Source organism: Castanea sativa, chromosome 3 (genome assembly GCF_040712315.1).
Source record: "Castanea sativa cultivar Marrone di Chiusa Pesio chromosome 3, ASM4071231v1".
In the NCBI taxonomy this organism is placed as follows: domain Eukaryota; kingdom Viridiplantae; phylum Streptophyta; class Magnoliopsida; order Fagales; family Fagaceae; genus Castanea; species Castanea sativa.
In genome coordinates, this window is record NC_134015.1 from 23,571,432 (window position 1) to 23,584,421 (window position 12,990).

Consider the following 12,990-nt stretch of genomic DNA (forward strand, 5'->3'; position numbering starts at 1 on the left):
TTGATTTTAACAAAATCGAGTTATAAGTAGAACTCAACATTAGCAATGTCGAATTTTATGCATATTTTGCCACTTAATTTAATAAAAAAATTAAGTAAAACTTGAAGTCAAGTTTCAATAAAAAATTTACATATAACTCGATTTTGAGGATATCAATTTTTATATCAAACTTGATTTTATTAAAATCAAGTTTTAAAAACAAAAATACAAACCTAAATAATTTCGAAAAAAATAAAGATGTTATTTTTGCAAATTAAAGCAAAATCCTTGCAAAAGCCTAGTATCCCCACTATATATATATATATATATATATATATAATATGGTGGAAAGAAACGAATATTTGAAGTCAAACCCTTCCTCTTTCCACAAACCACAATCTACATAGACTTCACCTCAAAAATAGACCCCACCATTTCCACCACCATCATCATCAATCAATCAAACAAATGAAAGGAAAGGATGCTTGAGAGTTTCAAACAAGTTGCAATAAACAAACAAAAAAGGACACGCCACACCGGCCCACACATCTTCCTCAACACTCTCACACACACACACACACACACACAGCTGGTCCTCTCTCCTTTCAAACCCACAAAGAAAACTTTCTCCGAAGTCTTCCTTTTCCCATTGAATAATTCTTAGTAACTTTTTTCCTTTCCATCAATGAAAAGATAGAAACTTCTTACGGTTATTGATCACTCAGTACTGTTACTACTCACTATTTGCCATCAACACGATGGAAGTCTCAAACTCATCAAAGGCTCTACGATTCATCACCCACCAGCCCTTCTTCTCCGCCGTCCGATCAGGCGACCTTGACTCCCTCAAGCAGCTCTTGGATAAGCTGTCAGGAGATGACCCATCAGAAGCTTCCACTACCTCCGATCTAATGGCTCTGCAGAACGATGCAGGGGAGACTGCCCTGTTCTTGGCCGCAGCCAATAATCTGCATGAAATTTTCAGCTACTTGCTTAGCTTCTCTGATATTCAGACCCTCAAGATCAGGTCCGACTCTGATATGGATGCCTTTCACATCGCCGCTAAGCATGGCCACCTGGGTATGTTACTCTCAACTCTTAATTTAAGTCTGTGTATCTGTTTTTGGCCACATGGGTGTGTTAATCTCAATTCTTAATTTATGTCTGTATAACTGTTTTTTCTTTTTTCTTTTTTCTTTTTTTTGGTGGGGTTGTTGGGAATTGGCTAAATTTGTCGTTTTTTAATGAATGATTATTAGCTAAAAATTTTCATTTTCTGCATGGTTGTATTTGATTTATGGATCTCTAGTTGTAGAAATATTAGCTGCTTTGGCTGAAAGAATGGTAAGAGGGAGTGATTTATGTCAGTTTGTTTAGTAACTACTATTTGTTATTTGATGGGAGAAGTATTTCTCTTGCTTTTAACAGAAAATATGAGTGTATTTTTTTTCTCTGCGAAGCAATTGAAGTGCTTTGAGATTTATGACTAAGCGATTAGCGATGCCTAATAGTTTGCTAATATCTTGTTCATATGTATTATTGCTTACAAGTGGTGCTATTGATCTAATCAAATTTTGTATTGGTATGAGTGGAATTGTAGGAGATTGAAATTTAATTGATTGGATGCATAGCTCTGTTCTGGGCTTGGGTGTGAGGAAGTAGTTCATGTAGTACTGGGCTTCTGTGTTTCAGGGAAGAGCTTGTCTCATTTGAGTGAATTTATTGAACCTTGTAATCATTGAACTGCGAATGATTTTATTGATCTAGCTTCAGACTCAAACTGTGAAATGAGATTATTTACTTGTGGAGGAATGCTTTTATCTTTGTCATTTTGGCAAAGCTTTTTACCCTTTTAATGGGGTGTATATAATGATGTTTTAGAAAGAAAAATCTGACTTTCAATGGTTTCTAAATTCTAAGCATTCCTTGCTTTGAGCATTTTTTGGAGTTGAAGGTTGAGATTAGAGAGTAGAAAATAACCTTTATGGTAAATTTGAGAGTGATGGCCTGTAGTCCTCAAAATCATGCATGGAAACAACTGATATGAATTGCATGCATTCAACAAGCCATGATGGTGCTTTTTCTGAAAATAAGTGTCTTAGCCTACTATCAAAATACTGAAGCGATTATAACAATCCTAGCAGTGTATATAATTCGGCCAGTAAAACTGAGCATCATTCATCCAGGAGTTTACTATTAGTAACTTCTTGGTCCATTTGCGTAAATTATTTTACAGTTATTATATAGTGTTGAAAGGATATATTTCACTTACCCAAATACAGAGAGGATTTCTTTTCGTTTAGTGTTTGACTGTTATTTTCTTCAGGTATTGTGAAGGAACTTTTGGGCATTTGGCCTGAGCTTTGTAAGTTGTGTGACTCCTCAAACACCAGCCCGCTTTATTCAGCTGCTGTGAAGGACCATTTGGATGTAGTGAATGCCATCTTGGATGCTGATGCTAGCATAATTCGCACAGTAAGGAAAAATGGGAAAACTGCATTGCACACAGCTGCCAGGTATGGCCTCCTTCGAATTGTAAAAGCACTTATAGACCGTGATCCAGGAATAGTCACTATCAAAGATAAAAAGGGTCAAACAGCACTCCATATGGCTGTGAAAGGTCAGTGTCCTTCAGTAGTTGATGAGATATTGCAAGCTGATTGCTCTATTCTGAATGAACGTGATAAGAAGGGTAATACAGCTGTGCATATGGCCACAAGGAAAGGCCGTTCACAGGTATTTTTGTTCTGACTTTATAGCTGAAAACATGTTAGCACATTTGTTTCCTCTAGAATTTCTTTTTTACATTTTTGCAGTTAGTATTGATTTTAATGACAGTAGTAACTAGTAAGATTAGGAGTTATCCATTTCATTGTTGTGAGAATTCATCTTGCAGCTTCAGTAACATTTGCCAAGGACCCTTCTCCTGGATTCTTTCATAGTTCATACTACCTACCTGAAATATCTCTATCACCTCGTAGCTATCACATTATCTGTACCACCTCTTTGAACAGAAGCATATAACCGTGTCCATGGTAGCAATCTAAGATGAGGAAGAGGATTAGGAAAAGCATTAAGTGATCACTTCCTTAAAGAGGCCCTTAAAGTTATAAATGAAAAGACTACCTGTTTTATGAGCCAGCATTTACTGATGACTATGAAAGTGGATCTATAAAGTAGATGCATCAAGTTAACCTTATTGGGTGCCTCTTACCAACTATTAATCATTGCCTATTCACGTTTTGGCTGTTGGAAACCTTACCAGTTCTTCGGCTACTGATGTTGGAAGCTCGATTTTCCTGTTATTAGAGTGAGATAAGTTGAAAAGGAAAACATCGATATTAAAAATTAATTTAGGTTAACTTAGAGGATGAGGAAGTAGAAACTTTCAATACCAATCATCATTAGAAAGACTATAGCAACTTAGGCTGCGTTTGTTTCGACGGTAAACGGTTTCAGGAAATGGTTTTCCACGTTTTCGGGTGTCTGGCAGGTGCTGAAAATATGGTCAAACGGAAAATAAGAACAGTTGACTGTAAAACTTAGGCCTCTGACCCGGAAATTCGTTTCCATTTGTATTTTACCTTCAAATTGGAATTTTCCAGAAAATTGAGAGACAGAGCACGAAGAGAGAGAGAGAGAGAGAGAGCACGAAGAGAGAGTAGAGAGAGCGAGTCACGCCCCAACCCGCGCCGGCGAGTCGCGCCCCAACCCGCGCCGTCGCTTCTCTCTTCGTCGAACCCAGTCCCGGCGAGATCGAGGCGCGATCTCGCGCGGTCGAGCTCGCGCCGGGCAAGATCGAGGCGCGATGCGCGAGATCGCGCCTCGATCTCGCCCAGATCGCGCGTCGAGCTCGCGCCGGGCGAGATCAACGAGCGTGATCGCGCCGGCGAGACACCCTCCCCACCGATCTCACTCTTCCTCCTCCCTGTCTCACCTCCCTCTCTCAGTTTAATTTGATTTGGCCGGTGATTTGATTTTTGTTTGTGTAGAAGTTGATAGATTTTAACGTTTTATTATAAAATTTGTTTGGAATGTGAGAAAATGGTTGAGAAAATGTGAAAAATCAGTAAAAAATTTGCATTTTCAGAATGTTACCAAACACTTGAAAATATTTTCCAATGTTTTTTTTAAAATGCCACCAAACATCTAAAAATATTTTCCTTTCCCGATAAATATTCTCTTTTCCTGAAAACATTTTCCAGAATTACTTTACTGTCGAAACAAACGCACCCTTAAAAGTGTTTTCATCCTATCAAATTGCCTGTCTAATTCCACTACCACATTTATACGTACAACTTTTATCCTAGTAGTATGATATCATATCCTCTAAGTTCATTCTTGATCATAAATATTTGAAGGCTTTATGCACTTTAAATGTGTTTGTTATTCCCTCTGTAGTTGTGTTGGTTGTTTTCCTGTACTGAATATTGTTCTCAATCTTTCAGATAGTCAACCTGTTGCTGACCTATACATCTGTTGAAGTCAACGCGATTAACAATCAGCGTGAAACTGCAATGGATTTGGCAGATAAACTGCAATATGGAGAATCTGCATTGGAAATTAAGGACTCTCTAACTGAAGCTGGTGCTAAGTATGCCAGGCATGTTGGCAAAATGGATGAAGCAATGGAACTCAAAAGGACTGTGAGTGATATAAGGCATGAGGTGCACTCACAATTCAAAGAACATGAACAGACCCGTCGACGAGTTTCTGGTATTGCCAAAGAATTAAAGAAACTCCACAGAGAAGCTGTTCAAAACACCACAAACTCTGTCACAGTCGTTGCTGTTCTTTTTGCCTCTATAGCTTTCTTGGCCATATTCAACTTGCCTGGCCAATATTTTACAGATAAATCAAACGCAGGGAAGGCTAACATAGCTGATAGTATTGCTTTCAGAGTATTCTGCCTTTTAAATGCTACCTCGCTCTTCATTTCTCTAGCCGTTGTTGTGGTTCAGATCACTTTGGTGGCCTGGGACACAAGAGCTCAGAGGCAGGTTGTGTCTGTTGTTAACAAGCTAATGTGGGTTGCCTGCACTTGCACTTGTGGAGCGTTCCTGGCAATAGCTTTTCTTGTTGTTGGAAAGCCAAATTCATGGATGGCTATTACTATAACCATTATGGGAGCTCCAATTCTTGTAGGGACTCTTGCAAGCATGTGCTACTTTGTTTTCCGGCAACACTTTGGGTTTTTCCGCAGTGACTCCCAAAGACGCATCAAAAGGACTGGTGGGAGCAAGTCTTTCTCATGGACACACTCTGCAAATATATCAGATCTTGATGACTATAACTCCGACCTTGAGAAGATCTATGCTTTGTAGACACCAGATTTAGAACAATGAGTTAGCTGCACCAGATCTTCTACTGTTCATGCAATTTTAGGTACACAATTTCAAACTATGATGAGGTGCACAGAAAAGTTGATGGGTTTGGCTCTGTATGATGGTTGACCAACAAAAAGTTATGTATATTTAGGCGCAATGAGGTGTACTATGATAGTTCAGTCTGTACGAGCTTACATAGTTTCCAACAAATTGCTTGTTGATTGTGATAGCATGTTGCTGTGGTTGTAAATTTGCAGTTTTGTATGGTTCCAATCATACTAACATAGCAACTTGAATTTGTGAGCTTTCTGAATTCCTGTATATCTATTCAAGGCAAGAGACTTGTTTAATGTATAAATTGAGTCAATATAAGATGGCCGAAAGATCTGAGCAGGTTGATGCTCATAGACTACAAACAAATGCAAAATAATCAATAAATAACAAAAAATATATTAGAATGCACCTTAAGAATTCATGCTAGATATCTCCCAATTTTTACATTAGATTTTTGTTTCTTTTACATTTTTTCCTTAGATACCATGGTGGGGACTACAGAGATGAGATCAATTGCTTTTACAGAACTAGAAATAAGAAAAGAATCGTTTGGTGCAGAAAGAAAGGAAGATGGGTTCGTCTGCCTGGTGGGGGTGTATCAGCTCTGACGTCCTTACATGAAGTTAAGGAGCATGGATATGGTACAGGGCAATGAGACTTTTTTTTTTTTCTTTTTGCGAAACAGGACAATAAGAACTTAATGTCATATAATAAGAGTTTGGTCTTAGAAGTAGATATCTCACGTGACTTTTAACAATAGTTTTAACTTTTACAATTAAAGTAATTCTAACAGTTCTTTAATACACAGCTACATATCTATAATGGTTGCCAAATGGAGTCTACATGACCCAATGAATCACCACCTTCAATTCCACCATTAACAGCATCTCACAATCATTAGTGAAAGTTTTTGGTAATTTCCATTTTAATAGTTCTTTTTTATTTTTCTAACTACCACCATGAAGTTGTTCTCCATTTTGTAGCACAGCCTTGCTACTCTTTCATGCATCATGGAATATTGGAAATGCCTTGATTTCGGGGTTCACGCTCCATTTGTTCATTGTGGCTTTCTCAGTTCTCACACCTTTATTTTGTCCATGATCTCCAGTTTTTTTGTTCGGCTGAATAAATTAATTTATTAAAAGTCCATTTCTCTCCTGGCACGGCCCATCTCTCTCCTGGGATAAAAGGCCAGTCAGGAAGAATGGAGATGGGAAAAGGCCCAAATAGTTACAATCAAAAGTCCATTTCACAACATTGCAAGCAACAAAATTAATGGATTTATAAGATTGTACCAAATCCCAAGCTACACAATTCTTTTAACAAAAGTTTCATATCAGCTACAATACCATTGATTAACCATAAAACATCAAAGAGATTGCCATTAATTACATTTAATACTGAAGTCGAATAACCATCAAAGATTATAAAATCAAATTTCGTTTGGATTGCTATCTTAATTGCAAGTAGAGCTGCCGTTGCTTCACCACACACAGGAATCCTCATTTGAATTTTCCTCCTTGTGTTGATTTTCCCCCATGTTGACTTTCCTCCTCAAGTTGACTTGCTAAGTTAGCAGACTCTTTAAGCTTAGCTAGCTCACTTAGTACACCTTTGAGGGGTTCACTAAGCTTGCTTCTCTTAGCCTGGAGAAAATATGTAGTGGAGCATGTTCAATTGATTGAAATAAAAAATAGTTACAGCAAGTTGTCACCCCAAATAGTAGCTTTAAAACCACAACACAAAAGAACATAACCATAAATAATTCTTCAAGTAGACTGGCACTCAGTGAGCTGAACAAAGTCTCTTGAATTGTTGAATGTAGCACTGAAACTTGGGTCTCCTTCAACATTGTCCTATTAAACTACAGCTAAATATATATAGAGAGAGAGAATCCACAGTAGAGCTGTAGAAACTAATAAGTGTTTTAATTGCATTACCAGATGCTTTCCTAGGGATTTGCTGAATGGCAGAACACATTTAGATTATGACAACATTATCAACAACTGAAAATTTTTCACACTTATTTAGTCATTCAAAAGAAATTAAGGGAATGGCATGAATATTAAGCCCCAAAGTCAGGAAATATTAACATTCAAGTTTAAAATAATTGGTGGCGCAACAAATGTCAGTTCTGCAACTATAGTCATTAATACACTAGCACCAATTTGGCTTGTTTCTACTAATTTACAAAAAAAATCCAGTGGCTCAACAGATATCAGCTCTACCTTTGCAGTTACTGATATGGCAAGGATAAGGTTTGCAGATTTTCTACTTGTTTACTTATTAAACATAAACAACCTTTCTCAAGCATAGAACTAGAAATGAACAGTAAGCAAACCCTAGCGTAGTAAGCAATCTAACATATCATTATCTAAAAACTACAAACCCAGACATCATACCTTCAAGGATGGAACCAGAGAAAAAACTTCATCAACAGACTCTGGACCAACATTGGCAATCACACATAACTGCAGTCAAAAAACTGAAAATAAGAGTGCTGCATGACTTTTAAGATTTAAGTGACTCAAGTTGAGATTGAAACCTCGCTATTGGAGACACCATGTTTTGTGAGAGTCCTTATTCCAGTTAAGAATTCAACAGCATATGGGTGATTTAAATGGATGACGCATCAGAAGAAGTGATGGGTCAACACACACACAAAGCAAATCTAAAGAATGAGTATAATTATAAATAAAAAAAAGTAAACACTCTGAAAAGTGAAGTTCAAGGATACTCAAGAACTTTTCTAACAGACTGGGGATTTGTATAATGGACACCCCTTTTGGCATACTGCAGTCCCTTGTCAAATGGTCTGAAAACAAACGACAGATTATATCACTAATTAAATGTACTGCATTTATATTCAATAGCAAAATCTGAAAATGTTTTCCTCACACAGGGAGTTTCAATTCTGGATCTTTTGATAATGTGACCATCTGATCCTGGATTCCTTGTAAAATACTTGCAGCCTCACAATCCATCATGCTAATGCATTTGACATTTTCTGGTAGCTCTGCATATGCCACCATAAACATGTAACAACATGGTGTTAACCTATCAAAGTACATCCCAGCTTAAGAAATTGATCTAGAACTAAGTTTTCCAAAACCAAGAAAAAATTCACAGTATACAACCATAAAATCTACAGTATTAACAAGCGAAACATTCAAACGCATAAAGAGGCCAAATTTTCATTATCTCAACAAAATAATAAATATAATGCCTGTAAACCAAAAACATACTTCTAAGTACCCACCTAGCTCAATCTTAAGCTCCAGTGGTTGTGGTTCTTTAGCTGGGGTCTTTCCACCATTAGCAATTTTTTCTCCTTTTCCCCCTTTGCTTGAATAGCCTTTAAAATATTTAAAAATAAAAAAGAGAAGTTCATTCAAGGGAAATCAACACAAGAGGTAATCGATCATTGATTGTGCATGGAAATGTAAAATCAACATAAACTGGCAACAACCAACAAAACAATCAACAAAATTGGACCTTTTGGAAATGGAGTGTCATCCTTCCCTACATATTTTGGTGAAGAAAGAGTTTTAGGTTCAAGGGGACCTATAAAAGCAAGACCACCAATTAGAGAGAATTAATGAATATGATTAAGTTTCCATCAAATGATTGTTCAAGATTAAGAAGATAAGCATATTTATGACTAGCATACTCCAGTAACAAACTTAATATACACTAAAGGAAAAGAAGAAAGCATTAACCTTCAAAATTGATACGAACTTTCCTTCCATACTTAGACTTTATTGAGCTGTCATCCTTCCCTTTAAAACTACCTTCCTTTCCCTTTGATTTCAAGGTTGCTACACCCAAGAATTTACACAAAGAAACAAGTGTATTCAAAACATTATATGTTCTAAACAAAGCTTCAGTGCAGGTTAGAAAGAAAGAAAGTAACAGGAAATGTGGATATTGTACAGGTACTATTGCACATATTTCACCACTGATTGGTCTGACTGGTACATGCAGTGAAACAGGGTCCCAAATCCAACCAATACCCAAACAAACCCCAAACAAGACATTATTAGATTAATAAAGAAAATTTTGGAACCTGGGGGTATAACATGTACACAGTATACTTAAACTGCTACCTGAATCATTATACAAATATTGGTTTTTATTAATACAATTACTCTTACTAATCCAAAAAGAAAATTTTTCCAACATGGACCACCAACATTTTCCTTTTAAGAGATTTTCTAGGCCTTACTTTTTTTTTCTTTGTCTTTTTCTTTTTTATCTAAGCCTTACTTTGACTTTGAGTAAGATAAAAACAAAATTAAGTGCACACCCTCTAAGTTTAGAATCACCTCAAACTTAAAACTATCAACTATTATAACAATAGCAATGTATTGTTGGGTAACATTTTCATTGTTAACCAAGATAAAAACGAAGTTTTTCGTTTTTGTCAAGAGCCTTGTAATTAAATAACATTTCTGGCATATTCCATTAAATAGAGATATGAGTTCAAATCACCTCCCCACGTCACCACATTATTGTAACTATTGAAGTTTAAAAATAAAAGGGGGTGTTTGGCAAGCTAATTCTAACACATTTTCACACATTTTAAACAACATTTCACACATTTTCCTCCACACATATATCAAAATCACTCAAACAACATAACTCAACTTCCTCTCCCAAACACCCCCAAAAAAACTCAAAAGCAACCAAAAATTAAACAGCGTAAAAGATATTGTAAAAATAAAAATAAAAAAAATAAAAAAAAAGACCAACATTTTTTGAGATAATCTTCTTATAAAGAAAATTAAATAAATAATTAGTGGGTGTTTCGAGAAATGGGTTAAAATAAATGAATAAATAGCACACGAAATGTTTAGGAAGAAAACAGAAGGAATATACAAAAGGAAAAAAGAGATACATTAGTGGAGATAGATAGAAAGAAGCAGAACACACTTTACCTCCTTTCTCCATCGCCACCTGTATTTCTGCGATCACAATTCACAATACCGTATTTTAGAACAGTGTATACACGACAACTTTGACTTGCCTCGGATCTAGTGCCTCCCACCAAAACCCTTTTCCTCCTATATAATAGATTTTGCTTTATTTTTTTAGGAAAACCCAGAAATGGCCTCCAAAAAATAATATTAATTAAATTAAGATGGGAGTAGACTATTGGTTACTGAAGTTAGCCTCTCAAGTTTTTTTTTTTTTTCTTGAGAAATTTTCTCTACCTATATGGCTAACATAATAAACAACGTCGTAGCATTTTTTAAGTGAGGTGATAACGTTTTTAATATTAAAAATTAAAACTTATTATTTACGTATGAGAAAACTCATCACTATTTTCAAAATTAGAAGACTTTGACTATGATACTGTACATTAATCTCTCAAATTTCGAGTAAAAGCTATCGACTACCAAGAAAATGTTATGGCATTAAGTGACATGATGACATTTTTAATTTAAAAGAACTAAAACCCACTTTTTAGATACAATAAATCTATCACCAATTTCAATATTGAAAGACTCTAACCCATTATGAAATAGGTTTTCCCCAAATTAAATGACAATTTGAAAACATTCCTAATCACAAAGAGAGAGTTGACACTAAGATCATTGTCCACTTTTGATGCCTCAAACTCCTTATGCTGATGAGCTGATTGAGAGCAAATTCTGCCTCTATTTTATAGTCTTTAAAGTTAAAGCAGCTCATATTGTAGATCCACTATATCATAGTTGTGTGTTCCTATGATCATTTTATGAGAAAATCCACTATATCATAGTTGTGTTCCTATGATCATTTTATGAGATGGGAATATACTATTGGTTACTGAAGTTAGTCTCTCAAGTTTTTTTTCAAATTTTTTTTTCTTGAGAAATTTTCTCGATACCTATGTGGCTAACATTATAAACAACATCGTCGCATTTTTTAAGTGACGTGATAACGTTATTAATATTAAAAATTAAAACTTATTATGTACACATGAGAAAACCTATCACTAGTGTCAAAATTATAAGACTTTGTCTATGATACTATTCATTAGTCTCTCAAATTTCAAGTAAAAGCTATCGACTAACAAAATAATTTTATAGCATTAAGTGACATGATGATGTTTTTAATTTAAAAGAATTAAAACCCACTATTTAGACACGATAAAACTATCACTAGTTTCAATATTAGATGACTCTAACCCATTATGAAATAGGTTTTCCCCAGATTAAATGACAATTTGAAAACATTCCTAATCACAAAGAGAGAGTTGACACTAAGATCATTGTCCACTTTTGATGCCTCACAAACTCCTTATGCTGATGAGCTGCTTGAGAGCAAATTTTGCCTCCATTTTACAGTCTTTAAAGTTAAAGCAGCTTATACTGCAGATCCACTATATCATAGTTGTGTATTCCTATGATCATTTTATGAGAAGATCCACTATATCATAGTTATGTTTGTAAACACAAATTTCTCAATTGAAGAAAAATCAAACAAATTGAAAAAAAAATGAGTTCTACAAATATATTTTTTGTATTAATCAAGTAATGAGTTCAATCTCAGTTTTGACAAATGCTCCTCTGATTCTATCTTCTTTATGGTCTTGACTCAAACGCGAAACTTTCTTCAATTTGGTTGAAAGATGGATCAAATGGTCTTCACAACGAATCTCTGGCTTTAAGCTTGTTAGAGATTTGTTGTCCTTCAAGTTCTTCAAGCCCTTCGAATGTTCTTCAAGTTCTTCAAATGTTCTTCAAGTTCTTCAAAGATGCTTCAAGTTCTTCAAAGATTCTTGAGACAGAATTTCTCCAAAGCTTGGGCCTCTTGAAAACTTTTCCTCCTCTCAAAATGAGAGAGGATGTCCTCTATTTATAGTGATTTTAGAGGATAAGCTCCACTTTGAGTTGATATGCTTGAAAGTATGTAGTAGACTTTTGATTGGCCCAAATTCCTCTTAGAGATAATTATCTCTATTTATCTATATCATATTTTGATAAAGATAATAATCAACAAAGATAAATCATTATCTCTATTTAGTTTATTTTAATAAAGATAATTATCCATAAATTTTGAATAGGAAGTTTATCTTTATCTTGTGGGCCAAATGACATGTGGCAAATTTTGATATGCCAGTGTGATGTCAATTTGGATGACACATGTCATTATCTAATTTAATTAATTTAATGAAATTAATTTGGAATTTGCCACTAAATTTTAATGTGACATTTTATAATTGGCTTAAAATTTTGCCTCTTACAATGTTCCTATGATTATTTTATGAGAATCTTTTCATGTTAAAGTTTGCCTTCCACCTCATTAAAGTTTTGTATCTAACGTATTAATTTATTTATTTATTCAATGTATTAGTATGGTTCAAAACCGTGTAACATAAGTGAAATTTATTCTCAAAATATTATAATGCATAATAAGTCAACTTAATAAAATAGTCAATTGTAAGTAATAGACAATCACTTTCATATTAATGTGAAACTTTTCTCTTAACTAGTGTTGGTCATTTTATACAAATGATGTGGTACAAGAATTGTGCAACAGACTCTCATATTGGAAAGACTCCAATGCACTTTATCTGAAAAAGTTTTGCATTATTTTGAGCAACTTCTTCCAAGAACAAATTTGTTGCATTTTGCAAGGTGAA

At 35.0% G+C, this 12,990-nt stretch overlaps 2 protein-coding genes across 2 annotated transcripts; one reads left to right on the forward strand and one right to left on the reverse strand.

The window, feature by feature from the left end:
• Nucleotides 1–346: 346 nt before the first annotated feature.
• LOC142629467 (ankyrin repeat-containing protein At2g01680) lies at nt 347–5,664 on the forward strand. The gene is made up of 3 exons (XM_075803461.1): nt 347–1,059; nt 2,306–2,715; nt 4,428–5,664. The coding sequence occupies exons 1-3, from the start codon at nt 738–740 to the stop codon at nt 5,301–5,303; spliced, it is 1,608 nt and encodes a 535-aa protein (XP_075659576.1). The 5' UTR covers nt 347–737; the 3' UTR covers nt 5,304–5,664.
• A 958-nt stretch (nt 5,665–6,622) lies between these two features.
• Nucleotides 6,623–10,462, reverse strand: LOC142627509 (DNA-directed RNA polymerases IV and V subunit 4-like). The gene is made up of 9 exons (XM_075801388.1): nt 10,298–10,462; nt 9,080–9,178; nt 8,856–8,924; nt 8,620–8,715; nt 8,259–8,376; nt 8,098–8,175; nt 7,906–7,939; nt 7,763–7,831; nt 6,623–7,006 (listed from the first exon to the last, which is right to left on the reverse strand). Exons 1-9 carry the CDS (start codon nt 10,308–10,310, stop codon nt 6,863–6,865), a joined length of 720 nt encoding a protein of 239 aa, XP_075657503.1. The 5' UTR covers nt 10,311–10,462; the 3' UTR covers nt 6,623–6,862.
• Nucleotides 10,463–12,990: the final 2,528 nt, after the last annotated feature.